Below are 12,880 nucleotides of genomic sequence, written 5' to 3'. Positions count from 1 at the left end.
AACCTCACAACAGACGTGTAATGCCTTGTCTCTTCACACTTTCAGAATTTCTAGGTGTAGTAAAACATTGTGGTGATGGCTCCTGACACCATCTGGAAGCGCTCACCTCAGGTCCACCGGCTGGAGTTGCAACCTCTTTATTCTGAACTGTACAATTTAGAACAGGATTCTTCCATTAATGCATTTCTTTCTGCCTCTGGTTCTAGCACAAATAAGCATAATGAGGTCAGGTTGCTGCAATAAAAAAATTAATTGCAGTTTTAATTATTTTGCTGCATTTGAGGGCAACAAAAGCTTTGAATGAGCCAGAGAATAAATATTTCTCAGATAAGACGGATGTTCTTCTTTCATATGCTTGTCACTGAAGTGATATGATGTAATGATGCACCTTACTGGGATTGTGTATATACACGCAGGCATGGCAAATTATATTTTAACCATTCTGCTCCTAAGACACACACTTTCATTGGAAATATAAATACCAAGGAGACAAATTTGCATGTGCAAATGTACATCTGAATCCCAATATTGTGCATTACCCTTCCTACCCATTACCTTCAGATAAAATTCTTTGAGCTTGCGGTGCTCAACTACTCAAAATCTGGCAGGAAAGATGAAGCTAGATTGCAGAGTTGTCTCCATCTCTCCACGTAGTGAAAAGTGCTTTTGCTTGGGATACAAAAAACTCACAGCTTCAAATCCAAATTTCTGTATTTGCTCCTGTGTATAACTTCCTTCTGGTGACATTCCTTCCTTCCTGCCCTCAATAGTTTATAATTAACACCTGCAAAAATATTGTATAACCTTTTAAAATGCTAGGTTTCACCATGGAGAGAAACAACATATATTTATCATCTGTATTTTCTAGAAGAGTAACCAACCTTGTTCTTAAGGCTCCAAACTTCAATCTGTTCCTCCCTCCCTCTTTTACCTTCTTCGATGCTGCTGTCATCTTCTCTCCCTGAACAGATATCCAAAGATGTTCAGTGTTTACTTTTCACATTCAGCATGTGTCTCCTCATAGAATATGTTTCTTCCCCATTTCCTCATGCTGCAAGACACCAAGCACCCCTGCTTCAAGGGGCTGCTGATAGAGCATCTAACAGAATAGGGCTCTGAGTGTCTGAGAAACAAAGATTACTCTGATGATCACAAAAAGACTCTGCCCAGCCTTTACCAGAGGTTGTAGTAAAGGCCTCAAGTATACACATTTAAAACAGGAGAAAAGAAATCAGAAGGGAGACATATTGTAGCTTGCACAATGTATTGTAGCAATGATCATAGTTCCAAGTGTGGGGCATCAGTTTCAATCAGTAGTTTATATTAATTCTTTTCTTCCTCTCCCATCCAATATACCTTCCTACATAAAAGCTATGAAGGAAACACACAGTGCTGCTGAGTGCCATTTTTTGGACATGCTGGTAAAAATAACAGCGTAGGGATATTATCTGTAAGCATGCACCACGAAAAGAGTTGAAGAACTCTCATCGTGCCATGAAATGAGGAAACACAAGGTAACTGCTCTTGAATTCACCTGACTGAACAGCTACTTGACACATACACACATTAGCTAACAAGCTAATAGGTCTGCTTGAACTCAGAGCATTTTGAACATCACAATAACCAAGATAACAAGGAAAGGAAGATATGAAAATACTGGATCCACATTCATATAAGCTACTACAATTATTGTGTAGAACTCCACCTTTGTAACTCTTTGCCTATAATGCCTGCTAACCAAGTCTGGGTAGCCTTTGTTGACAGCATATACGTGTATTTCTTTTGTCCCAGAAAATTAAGCAGTATACCCCTTCTCCTTACAATAAATGAAAAGGGATGGAACTAATGCTCATTAACAATATATTAGAATCTGCACTGACTTCTGTAACACAAATTTATTGAAAGCAATGCTTAATCACACGTTCCGTAGCTAGATAGTCACCTAAAGTCATCCATAAGCATTTATATATCACAGATCTACTGCATGGAGACAAACTCTGAACCACGCAGTAAAGCCACTGAGGTCCAATCAGTTTTATTAAAGCAAATTAATTTCCCTCTATGCCTATACATCCTATTTCAAATGTTACCTTTTTTTCCAGGAGTAGTTGCTACTTTACTTACTTCTACAAAGTGAAAACTTCCTTCCCTTGTCAGATTTAGGAGCGTTCTAAAACTCAGGGTTTTGTATTGCTTTCCTACTAACAGGGACACTAGGAAGCAAAGCACTGAGCATCTGCTTGGACATTACCAGGGAAAAAAATACTGCAAACAAAATCCCCAAAACATGTAGCCATAGAAAGGAAATCTTCCTATGCATTCTTTTTCCTATAAACACCACACAGGCAGCTTTAATTTTGGCACATCCTTACTTCTGAGTAAGACTGTTTTCCATCCTTTGAGTGGATTTGTAACTTTAGCACTGTTTTAATCTAGGAAATACATTTCTATACTACATCCTGTACTTTCTATCAGCCAAAGACATATGGCAGAGAGGGGGGGAATATCATAATCATGCTGTATGCCAGATAACTAAAACCTGGTAATATTCTGGTGCTGATCTTCAGAGAAAAATACAAACCTGATAAAGCTGTGCAAATTTGTTAACCATCTATAAAGGACACATACTTTTTGTGAACTGGCTGCTACAATTTCCCTGTACTATTATAAAATGTCTCTCTTCAAGGTCAATTGAACCATAGTTCTATCTATAAGTAGAGACTAAATGGCTCCCTATGGTGGAAACAGCAGCTCTTTAGATAGGAATGCTTTCTTCATGTTTGTTTTTCCTGCAGGAAATCATAAAATCTACTACTGACAGAGACACTTGATTTAAAGTAAGATCCTGCTCTAAAAGTGACTCCATACAAGACTATGTTTATGTTTATTGCCTCTCAATGACACTGTAATTGTTTAAGAAGGAAAATATCTTTCCTTGAATAGTATCTTCCAAACTCATCCAAGACAAACTTTTCCCTTTCACTGATCATTACCAGTAATAAAGACACTACAAAAGAAATTCTGCCCTCAGAGACACCTACTCATCTCCACTCCTCCCCACTAAGGCCATACAGTTGCAGTTTGGCTTTCTTTCTCATTCCTGTCACCTTATCCCATTTCACAATATAAACAACTTGCAGTAGGCAATCACAGTACGAGCTGTCAAATTTCTGCTGTATTGTAAACTTGAATACTTAAACCACATAGGAACCACAAGCACAAATGCTCAGACACAATAGCAACGAATAGCTATATAAAACTTTAAACTAGTCAAACTTTCAGTCTGACACAGGACACTGGTATCTGGATATAGATTCTCATATATCTTGTGTAATTCAGCCATTTGGAGTCACTTCTTGCTTTGTTCTGAAACAGTCAATTCTTTCTTTCACCGACATCAAATTTCTAACACGACTTTTCCAGAGCCTAGTCAGTATGTTTTGTCTCAATGTTATTTCTTAGAGCACACCAGACTTTCACAGGTCCCTTCCATAAGGCTCAAAAAGAGAGTAACAGGAAGTGTTAAGTCAGATGAACAGAAATTCTTCTCACAATCATGGATGAGCCCCATTCTGTGATGAAGCCAAATCCATGCTAGTGAAAGAGTAGGTGACAGCAACAGAAAGAAAATCTACAATCCACTTGCTTTTTACCATAGCTCAACCTCATGCCAGAATTTACAGCTCTGCAACCACAAGCTCCACTTTTGTTTTACTGTTTGTCCTGCAGCAATTAACATCTATCCCTTATGCTCTTCAAGGTTGTTTATGAGGATGTTTTGCCCCCTCCACTCTCTTCTCCAGTCCACCCAGAATTCCCACACAAAACATAGTTGAAGGAAACAATTTCCAAAGGGAAACTATTTCTGTTTCGGACCAGTTCAATGATTTTCACGGCATGAAGCTCACAATATAACCCAAACCCACTTGTATTGCCTCACATGGAAGTATGGTTTCCCTAGATTTGCACTTCTACCAAAGGTCCTATATGAAGAAATGTTTTTTTTCTTACTGTTCTTCTACTCACCAAAACCTCATCACTCACCAGTTGCACATGCTTTATCTATCCACCCCAAGTACAACCAGTTGCAGCAGTAGTGCAGACATTAGCAGCCTTGATTTCAGTATCAGCCCTGCCAGGCTGACCAAGGGGGTGAGCAGGATATGCTAGGTACACACTGCCAAGTTATCACTGATGTCACCCTTCCACCCACCTCCTTAAAGGCAGTCTGCATTATTCTCTATTCATTACAGTACAATGGGGCACCTCTGGTCTTGGTACAAACAAACAGCACTGAATTGCATTCAACATCATGCAAATACAACTAAAGACTTGAAGTTTCATCTGAAATAAAGTATAAAATACCAATGTGACAGTGACTGCTCTTGTGACCCTGACATACTTCTTTCTGTATTCTTCAGAAAGAGATGGACAGATTTTTGGGAACAGGTCACTGTGTTTCAGAGATACCAAATAATTTTATAGCAAAACTTGCACATACCCTATGCTAGCAGCTCCTGTAAGTTGAGCCTGGAAACTGCACTGCCTAGTGATGTGCACCAGGGTACAACAAGGACTGACAGAGCAGAAAAAGAAAGGTAGGGAGGAGGTAAGGAGAGAGAGAAGAGACTCCCCATTTCCTTAACAGCAAGCAAACAAACCACAGAATGATAGCCCAGTGAGAAAAAAAAAAAAGGCATAGCTTAACATTAACTAACTTTCAAATGCATTGGGAATATTCACCAGTTCAAATGTGCACTAGAAGACCAAAGAGAAAAAATATTAGAAGTTACATTTCAATTGAAAAAAATGCCACAAAACTTCATTTAAGCACTGGTGTTGCCACCACAAATTTCTGCACCAGATTTCTCTCGAGGAAGGATGCTCAGAGGCAGGTTTGAAGAAGGGAATGAAGTAAGCTCTGCTTGATCCGATGAGATTTCCAACTGGTTACTGCAGCAACACTATAAAGTATTTATTTAAAAAGCTCTTTCAAACAGTGCTTCGGTAAGGCAATTTGTATCCATGCCATATGGAAAATTCCATAAAAAGACAAATTCCTTTTTAGTCATCCTGTATTTTGGACACTTTCTACTTTTATTTTATTGTTACTAGTATCGACACTTGTCTTCTCAGGCCAATCAAAGTGCTACTGCAAAGCCCATGAGTTTCAATAGGTGGTGTAGTCCTACAGTGAATAGACTCCTGCCCTATTGAAACAGAAACAACCATTTTTCTACTGCCAGCAGGTTTTTACTAAAACAAGGTGGTAGTAGTGCATTTTTCAACAGTTCAGAATTCCCTCAGTAGTCATGATTCATATTTGTAGTTGTGCTTTTCTTGATAGGAATAATGACATTTTTTGACCCCCAATTGTCAGTGCTCCAGCCTCTCCATAAGATCAAGTACCTGAACTCCTGAAATGACCCTGTTCTTCCAACCATCATGCCGTAGGAGAAAATGGTTTAACTACAGAAAGTACCTTTTGAAATTTACACAGAAGCAAAGAACTGACACAAAAATTCCCAATGAAAAATATTTTCCTTGAAAGTAGAGTTGCAAACAAACACGTTTACTAACAGAACCCGAGGAGGTTGCTCACGTATTTTCACAAGGAGGTGTGATTTAAAAGCACACTGGGAGCTAAAAAAATCAGGCATTTCACAAGGTTAAGTTTGCTGCTATACACGGTAACACTATAAAAGCAAGAGATGTGGTTCCCATTTGTCCTTAGCCCAACCTCCCTAACTAACCCATTCAGTTAAATTGTCATGGCAACTTGATTTATAAACCAAGGACGCTAGCAAAAACAAGCCAGTTCCCCTTGGAGAACTTCTGAATAGAGAAAGCCCTGCCCATTCTGATGCCAGCAGAGACTGACATGAAATGCGCTTCCCTGTTAACGGTACTACCAGAGCTATTTCTCCACACAATGTTACTCCCTGCCAGACAGTCTTGCTCAGATTGCAGCCATGAGCCTCCAGGTTACGTCAAAGGCAAGACTGTGTCACTTGCAAGAAGTCCTCCCTTATGTACTTTCCTGGCTTTTAGTAAATGCAAGTTAAGTTCAAAAAGAAACCATGACTTCCTGGAATTAAGACTTCTTTAACCATTAATAGTATTTTCCTTATTAGGGAAGCACATACATTTACCAATTGTAACTCAAGCGTTTCAGCAAAAACTAGACTTTGTTGTTGGAAGACAGCAGTACATACCATCTTTCTTTCAGATCTCTTCACAACCTCTTCAGAAGAATGAAAACCACAGAACAAATGCAGTATCTTTTTTCTTTCACCTGCAGTCACAACATTTCATGTAACTTTTTTGCTTTAATAAATATATAATGAAGAGAAGCAGTACATTTGCAATATATTTAGCTTATCCTCCAGAAATAATTTAAGAGAACTATACTACTGTATGTTGCATATAAGTTCTTGACACATAGAGTAGCATAAACACTTCCATCAATTGAAGCCCAAATACGACAGTCACGTAAGCTATCCTCTCTTGGTTGCAAAGGCTCTCAACAGCACCCAGCATGCACCTCTTAACATCCTCTCACCAAACGCTGTACCTAGTATGTGCAGTGGAGTGCACTCTTTGAAAGAGGCACTGGACTTAGTGTGTGTGCTGAACGCAATGGATGTTCTCCTGTGACTCTCAGTGGGATGACTGACCCTCGTATCAATAACACAGCTACCCTGTAACCATGTAAACATACAGGGACCCTGTAACCATGTAAACATACAGGGAGGAAAGACAGAATTCTTCCACCAGGTTTTAAGAATGCTTTCTTTGCAATAGAAAATCCTCTGCAAGGTCAAACTTGGCCCTAGAAGATCAGTAACACACAGTTTTGAGAAAAAGAAACACGTACCACAGCAGATAAATAGGCATTTATTAAAGTTCATCTCAAACCAAACAAAAATAATAAAGGACATTAAGGCATCTCGTGTTCAGTAACCGTTCCTATAGTAAAGATGACTTCTCTTTCCAATACAAGAGAGCAGATTAAGAAAACAAAAAGAGTTCCCCCAACACATTTGGCACAGTGCTGACTTCCACTGTCCCACCACTCAGTGTGGGCCTCCAAGCCCATTTCTCCAATGAAAGAGCTATAAAATCCCAACACTCACCAAGACACATGCAAGAAAGCACTTTTCCCTCCCCACAGATATCCACCTTCTGTAAAGATGCACATGGGAGAAAGGCTAACGGATATCTCAGAGAATAAAGACGACATACTCCTGCTACAGCCACTCATTTTTGAGCAGACCAGGATATTTGGCCTTGCTTTTGCTAAGTATTTACTATTTCAGCCACTAACTGGTGAAATTTGTATTGCAATGTAACAATTTTAATGTTCTCCTTCCACATTCATATTAGATAAACAAATGACAAAGGTCTTGTTTCCATGGAATAATTTATTTTGAAGTGTCCAATCACTGTTATAGTGCTTTTTTCTTCAATTGGAGTTAGAACACCAGAAAATGTTTACAATATCATTGGGTCCACTATAACAGGATTTTACTACAGAGCAAAATACAAATTAATAAACACTGCATATAGCACTATTCACTTCACCACGCTGGCACTCTAAATCTTTTGTCACATTCTAACCCTCATTTAAGGCAAGTTTGTAGGTTGCTTTTTTGTCCCAAAGACTACATAGTCTCTAGATAAACTTGTTTGACTAGGTCTACAAGTTAGGAAATCGAGCTTTATAAAATGTTTACTTTAACAAATATGAAAGTTATTAAAGAGAAAGATGGTGACCCAAAATTGCACTGTATTAAAAGGTGGAGTTTTCTTGTACCAAAGTCCTTTATTCATCATCTTTAGAACCAGTTTTGCTTAACTATAAAAGAGACACAAAAAGAAAGTATTCAAAGTTTAGACTGCCATTCCATTTATTAGGAAAGAAGAACAACATTATCTCCATCTTACACAGAACACATATATATTTAATTCATAATACAGACTGATTGTGCTACTGTACCAAGAGACTGAAAAGCATCAAAAATAATTTCTTAAGCTTAAACACTAAATGAGGTTATTTCCTGAATGTGAAAGTTGATCAAGCAAAGAAAGAGCCACACAACCCCAGAAAAACCTCAGGGTAGTGTTTGCATTTAATTTGAAGACTCCACCACAAGCTCTCCAAAATAAAAAAGATGAAGTAATGGAAAAAGTATCTTCACACATCTCTCAGGGAATTCCCATATAGAAATTTACACGATACAAAACCAGACATCAACTTACTATTTCTCACTTTTTAAAGCTAAGTTTATAATTACTAAATGTAGTGCATCTAATTTGATGTCCATCTGGAATCCAAGACAGCCACTACACATAGCCACTTTTAACTCAGAAGGACTCTCTTCAAAGCTACCATAATCATTAATTTGCTCAGTGTTAGGTTTTACACCGAGAATTACTTACAGTTGTGTAAATAAAACAGTTTGCTTTCAAAATTGTCAAGCAGCTATACTGGTTTCCACAGAATGAGCAAAGAAGAAGAGTGGGGCAGAAATGAATGCTGAAGAAGCAAGTAGAAAGGAACTATTCACTGGAGGAGCTGCAGCAGAGAATGGCCAGGCTTGTAGGAGACAGCAACATGCTCCCACCTGGGACAGCTCCCTTTTTCTGTTTACTCATCCATTGCCCTCCAGAACCTGTCAGCACCACTAATTTTATTTTACATCTTGTTGCCACATGAAGGCAGAATTTTTGCAATACTTTTGGCCAGAAAAGCCCTCTCATCATAAAACTAAAATTATTCAATAAATAAAAACAAGGACTAAACCAACAAAGTTCAATGAGGAATCAAAGTCCTTCTGATGCCAATATTCATAAGGATTAAGCATCTTAAAGCATTTGCGAAATATGTAAATTAGAATCCAAAATGAGCAACAGTCCTTACTATTTCCTACAATCTTTTAAGCATTAAAAAAAACATAACTTGAAAATACTTACATGCTGGACGCATGTAGAAATGACACCACAGTCAAATTCAAACACAGTTAGGAAGGAAAGCAAGAAAAAAGGATCAGATTAGTTTTCTTTGGCTATAATTACAAATATTTTTTTAATGTACATATGCAGTATTTTCATAATACTGCACATAATACAGTCACGTTACCTTGATTACATCCACCCAGTTCCATCCTCGCGGAAGCTCCCCTTTGTTATCTGCAGAGTAAGAAGGTTTGATTTTCAGCACATGAGCTAAGGGAATCAACCCACAAAATTCTAAAGATCCAAAAAGCTTAATTTCTCCACTACAAAACAATGGGCAAAAATAGATATTAATGTCTTAAAAAAATCAAGTTCTTCAAAGTAATTCTGTTTAAACGAAAACACCTGAGTCCATCTGACTAATTCAGAAGACAACTCCAACATGAGCTGAGCCGACCTGCAATGATGCATTCTGTCACAGCTTTTTCTTTATGTGGTCAATATTCAACCTGCCTTTAGAAATTGCTATCAAAGAGTACAGCCTATTGCTGCAATAGGATTGTATTACCTATAATTGAAAACTAAGGTTGAACACATAAATGTCATTAGCAAGATTAGTTGAAAGATCAAATGCTTTTCAATCAAAACCCCTACCACTTCATTGAAAGCATAACGTATCTGTCGAAGCATCTCTATTTAGAGGATACAAACTAAATGAAATGTTGTATTTTGGGTTCCAAAGCAAATACTTCCATTTAGAAAGTATGTTTTTAATAACATGAATTATTTACAAGGGGCCATCAACAAACCATGCCTTTTGTTGAAAGTGAATTTTTACAAGTCCCAAATGCTCTCCTCCCACAAGTATTTTTTTTTATTTCACTTTTGTCACAAATTGCAATTAAAATAAACCATAATAAAACAAAGCCACTGACATTTTGAAATCCCTACTCTACAGAAATCTGCTTGACCAGAACTAACATCTCAGGCAACAATGATTTATCTAAAACAAGCAGAACAGAGATCGCAGACTTAAAGTAGTTAATCTTATGAAGAAAAAACTACTGATTCTAACTCTGACAGAGCAAGCTGTCATGGCTATAAAATTTGGATTCACACACTGCTCAAACAAAACAATGTTATAGTGAACTAACCTGTTTTATCGGCTAGTTTTCGTTTCTGGGTTTTGGATAAATGCTCCTTTTTGTCTTTTTTCTTACTTGCTGGCACATCAGGAGTTCCAATTGCAATACTATTGCTTACTGAAGTCTGAGAAGGATAAAAATGGTTGTTAATATTTTGCATACTGGTTCCACAGATACCTCTGTGTGTGATAAGTGAACCTCACATACTGAAGTATCTTGACTATCAGAAGGAAGCAATGTTGTCAGCATCCTGCAGCTTTTAATCAGCACATACTCACAACTATAGTTTTAAAAAGCAAGGGATTAAAGTCCGAATTTATCTACTTACCACAGTGTTAACGGGCTGATTTTCCATGAACACCTCTTTATTATCTTTGGCATATTCAAAAAGTGTGTATGTCATAGCAGTCCCAAGATTTGCTTCAACTTCTACCATCAACTTATCCAATATACTTTGTTTAATCGCTGAAGATCTAAAAGAAATCATAAAATCCAACTATAATCTACACAGATGAGGAAGAACTTGCAAACCAAAAAGCCCTCACATACAAACCTAGGCAGTGAAGCTGTCCTAAATACTTACATTGTGTTGTTGAAGAAAGCATCCATTGATATGACTGGTGCTGTTTGAGGATATGTTTCTGGCCAAGAAACTTCTATTAGAAACGCTTTGGGATCTCCACTTTCACCTATCTGAAGTGAAAAGAAAAACATTATAAATCAGCAGTTTCCAGTCACTTATTAAGGATTACAATGCCAATATACAAGTCTTTCACTTCCTTAAGACTATCCAAACTCCTTAAGATAACAACTATTTTCATAAAGCTATCAATTAGAAAACAAAGCTGTTATCTAGGAAACAGTATTAAACTTCTAACACAAGTATTAACCTCGATTCTGTAGTCTTCATCCTAGGAAAAGCAGCAGAAACATTCAATGCTCACTTTATGTGGTTTATTGTTCTGGGTTGGGTTTTTTTTAATTGTTTGGTTTTGAAAGCTACTTTGCAGCATCTTCAAGCCAAATATTATACAATCATAAATGAGAATAGGAAAAATGAAGCCTTCCTTTTTCCCCCTGTGCATCCAAGCTCAGAGAAATATGAAAGCAAACCACAAGACAGTATTGAAATAAAGATGGTGATAAACTAGTGACCTAAGATAGCAAAAATAATATATAAGCTTAACAATATTTATGTCTCAGCTCTACAGATTATTTTATTTCACTATAAGAAAGAATGATTAGTAAGATTTAAGAAGTCAGTAAAATGGGACGGGATAAAAAAACCCACAGCATTAAAAAAAGCCCAGTTTAATATAAAAAATCATGCACATCAAACCACTTTACTGAACCCAAATTACATATACAACCCTTAAAATTTTGTCGAATTAAAAACAAATCACTTAAAAATTTTAAAACAAGTACAGGTGCAACCAAAGGCACACTATACAAACAGAAGGAATCTCACACATGGATTTGGAAGGCTAGCAAAACAAAGTTCGTTAAACCATATTCTAATCTACAAAAAATTATCCCTTACTTCGTTCATTATAGAATAGTAAAAACCTGGCTTTAATAAATTACACAGAATGCAGTGTAGCCAGAAGAAAATTCCTAATCAAGGTAAGGTCACTGCACTTCAAAATTTAAACCAAACAAACAAAAGCACCAAAGTGGTTATTTTTTTTATGCACAGTGTCTGTGCAGACACTTAATTGCATTATGCCTTCTTGTAATGCAAATTCTTCTTCATGAGAAAGACAGCCTCAGACAAAAGCAATAACACAAGTTTTACATTATTTAAATTACGTTACCCTAACTTTTCACAATTATTTTTTGGCTAATGAAAATTAACAATGAGCAAAGCTAGTAGAGTCATAGAATGATATACTGTAAACTTGGAGGCTCGTCATGTTTACTCTTCTGCAGAAACCAGATTTAGTAAGAATGATCTTATCAGTGAAGGAAGGCTGCACTTACACGGGTAGGATTCAAGCGCTATTACTTATACTGACCTGTATCTTGTTACAATAACTGATGCTACTCTGAAGCTATTTGAAAAGTCACAAAAAAAAAAGTTGACAGCTCTAGCTACACAGTACACAGACGTACAGAGGATGTTCAGCTACAGGATAATAAACCCGCACTGGGAGCAGGTTCCTGAACATGAAGCACTGGGCTACCAAGCATCATAGTACCAAAGATCATGAAACAACGTCCTAGGATCTAGCCTTAGCCGCAATCGGATGCTCATTTGGTTTACAAAGACAAACCGGGTACATCGACTACAAGCCAGGGGAGTAAATTCAAGCTGAAGCCTGAGCTGCAGCGACTCGCAGACATCTACCTTGCCTTACCCTGTACTGGAAGGACACCGGGCTCAGCTCCCTGAAGCACGTATCTCCTTCGTAGATGGAGCGCAGCGCCTCCAGCTCCATCTGCAGCACGAAGCAGAGAAGGCCGTTACCGATTTCAGCCCCAACACGAAGCTCGCACCTGACCGTGGTCGGTTCGCGAAGCTGTGTACGGTCGCTCCAGTTTCCCCCCGTCCCCCTCCGCCCAGCTGCCTCCTAGCCCGCTCCCCGCCAAGGCCCCTTTCCCTCAGGCAGCGGAGCAAGCAGGGAGCGGGACTCACCTCCTGGTCCTCGTTGGCCGCCATGGCGCACAGTCACGGAAGTCCCCCCCCTCCGCTGCCCCCGCAGCCGCCGCCGGGACTCGACGAGCCCCGCAGGCGAGGCGCAGCTCGCCGAGACCCGCCGGTGTTGCACGGGGAGGCC

General features: G+C 38.4%; 1 protein-coding gene across 2 annotated transcripts; it reads right to left on the bottom strand.

Moving 5' to 3' along the window:
• Positions 1–611: 611 nt before the first annotated feature.
• RWDD4 (RWD domain containing 4) lies at positions 612–12,850 on the bottom strand. 2 transcript variants are annotated; one of them, XM_061372193.1, is made up of 7 exons: positions 12,739–12,850; positions 12,461–12,541; positions 10,687–10,796; positions 10,432–10,576; positions 10,113–10,227; positions 9,143–9,192; positions 612–1,123 (listed from the first exon to the last, which is right to left on the bottom strand). In XM_061372193.1, exons 1-7 carry the CDS (start codon positions 12,760–12,762, stop codon positions 1,100–1,102), a joined length of 549 nt encoding a protein of 182 aa, XP_061228177.1. In that variant the 5' UTR covers positions 12,763–12,850; the 3' UTR covers positions 612–1,099. The 2 variants fall into 2 exon arrangements, with proteins under 2 accessions (XP_061228177.1, XP_061228166.1); XM_061372182.1 differs by lacking the exon at positions 612–1,123 and adding an exon at positions 6,882–8,979.
• Positions 12,851–12,880: the final 30 nt, after the last annotated feature.

Source organism: Neopsephotus bourkii, unplaced genomic scaffold (genome assembly GCF_033783945.1).
Source record: "Neopsephotus bourkii isolate Nb327-2 ecotype Australia unplaced genomic scaffold, CSIRO-AGI_Nbou_v1 NB_168, whole genome shotgun sequence".
Classification (NCBI taxonomy): domain Eukaryota; kingdom Metazoa; phylum Chordata; class Aves; order Psittaciformes; family Psittacidae; genus Neopsephotus; species Neopsephotus bourkii.
Note: the sequence above shows the minus strand (reverse complement) of the source record. Positions and strands in the feature narration are given on the sequence as shown.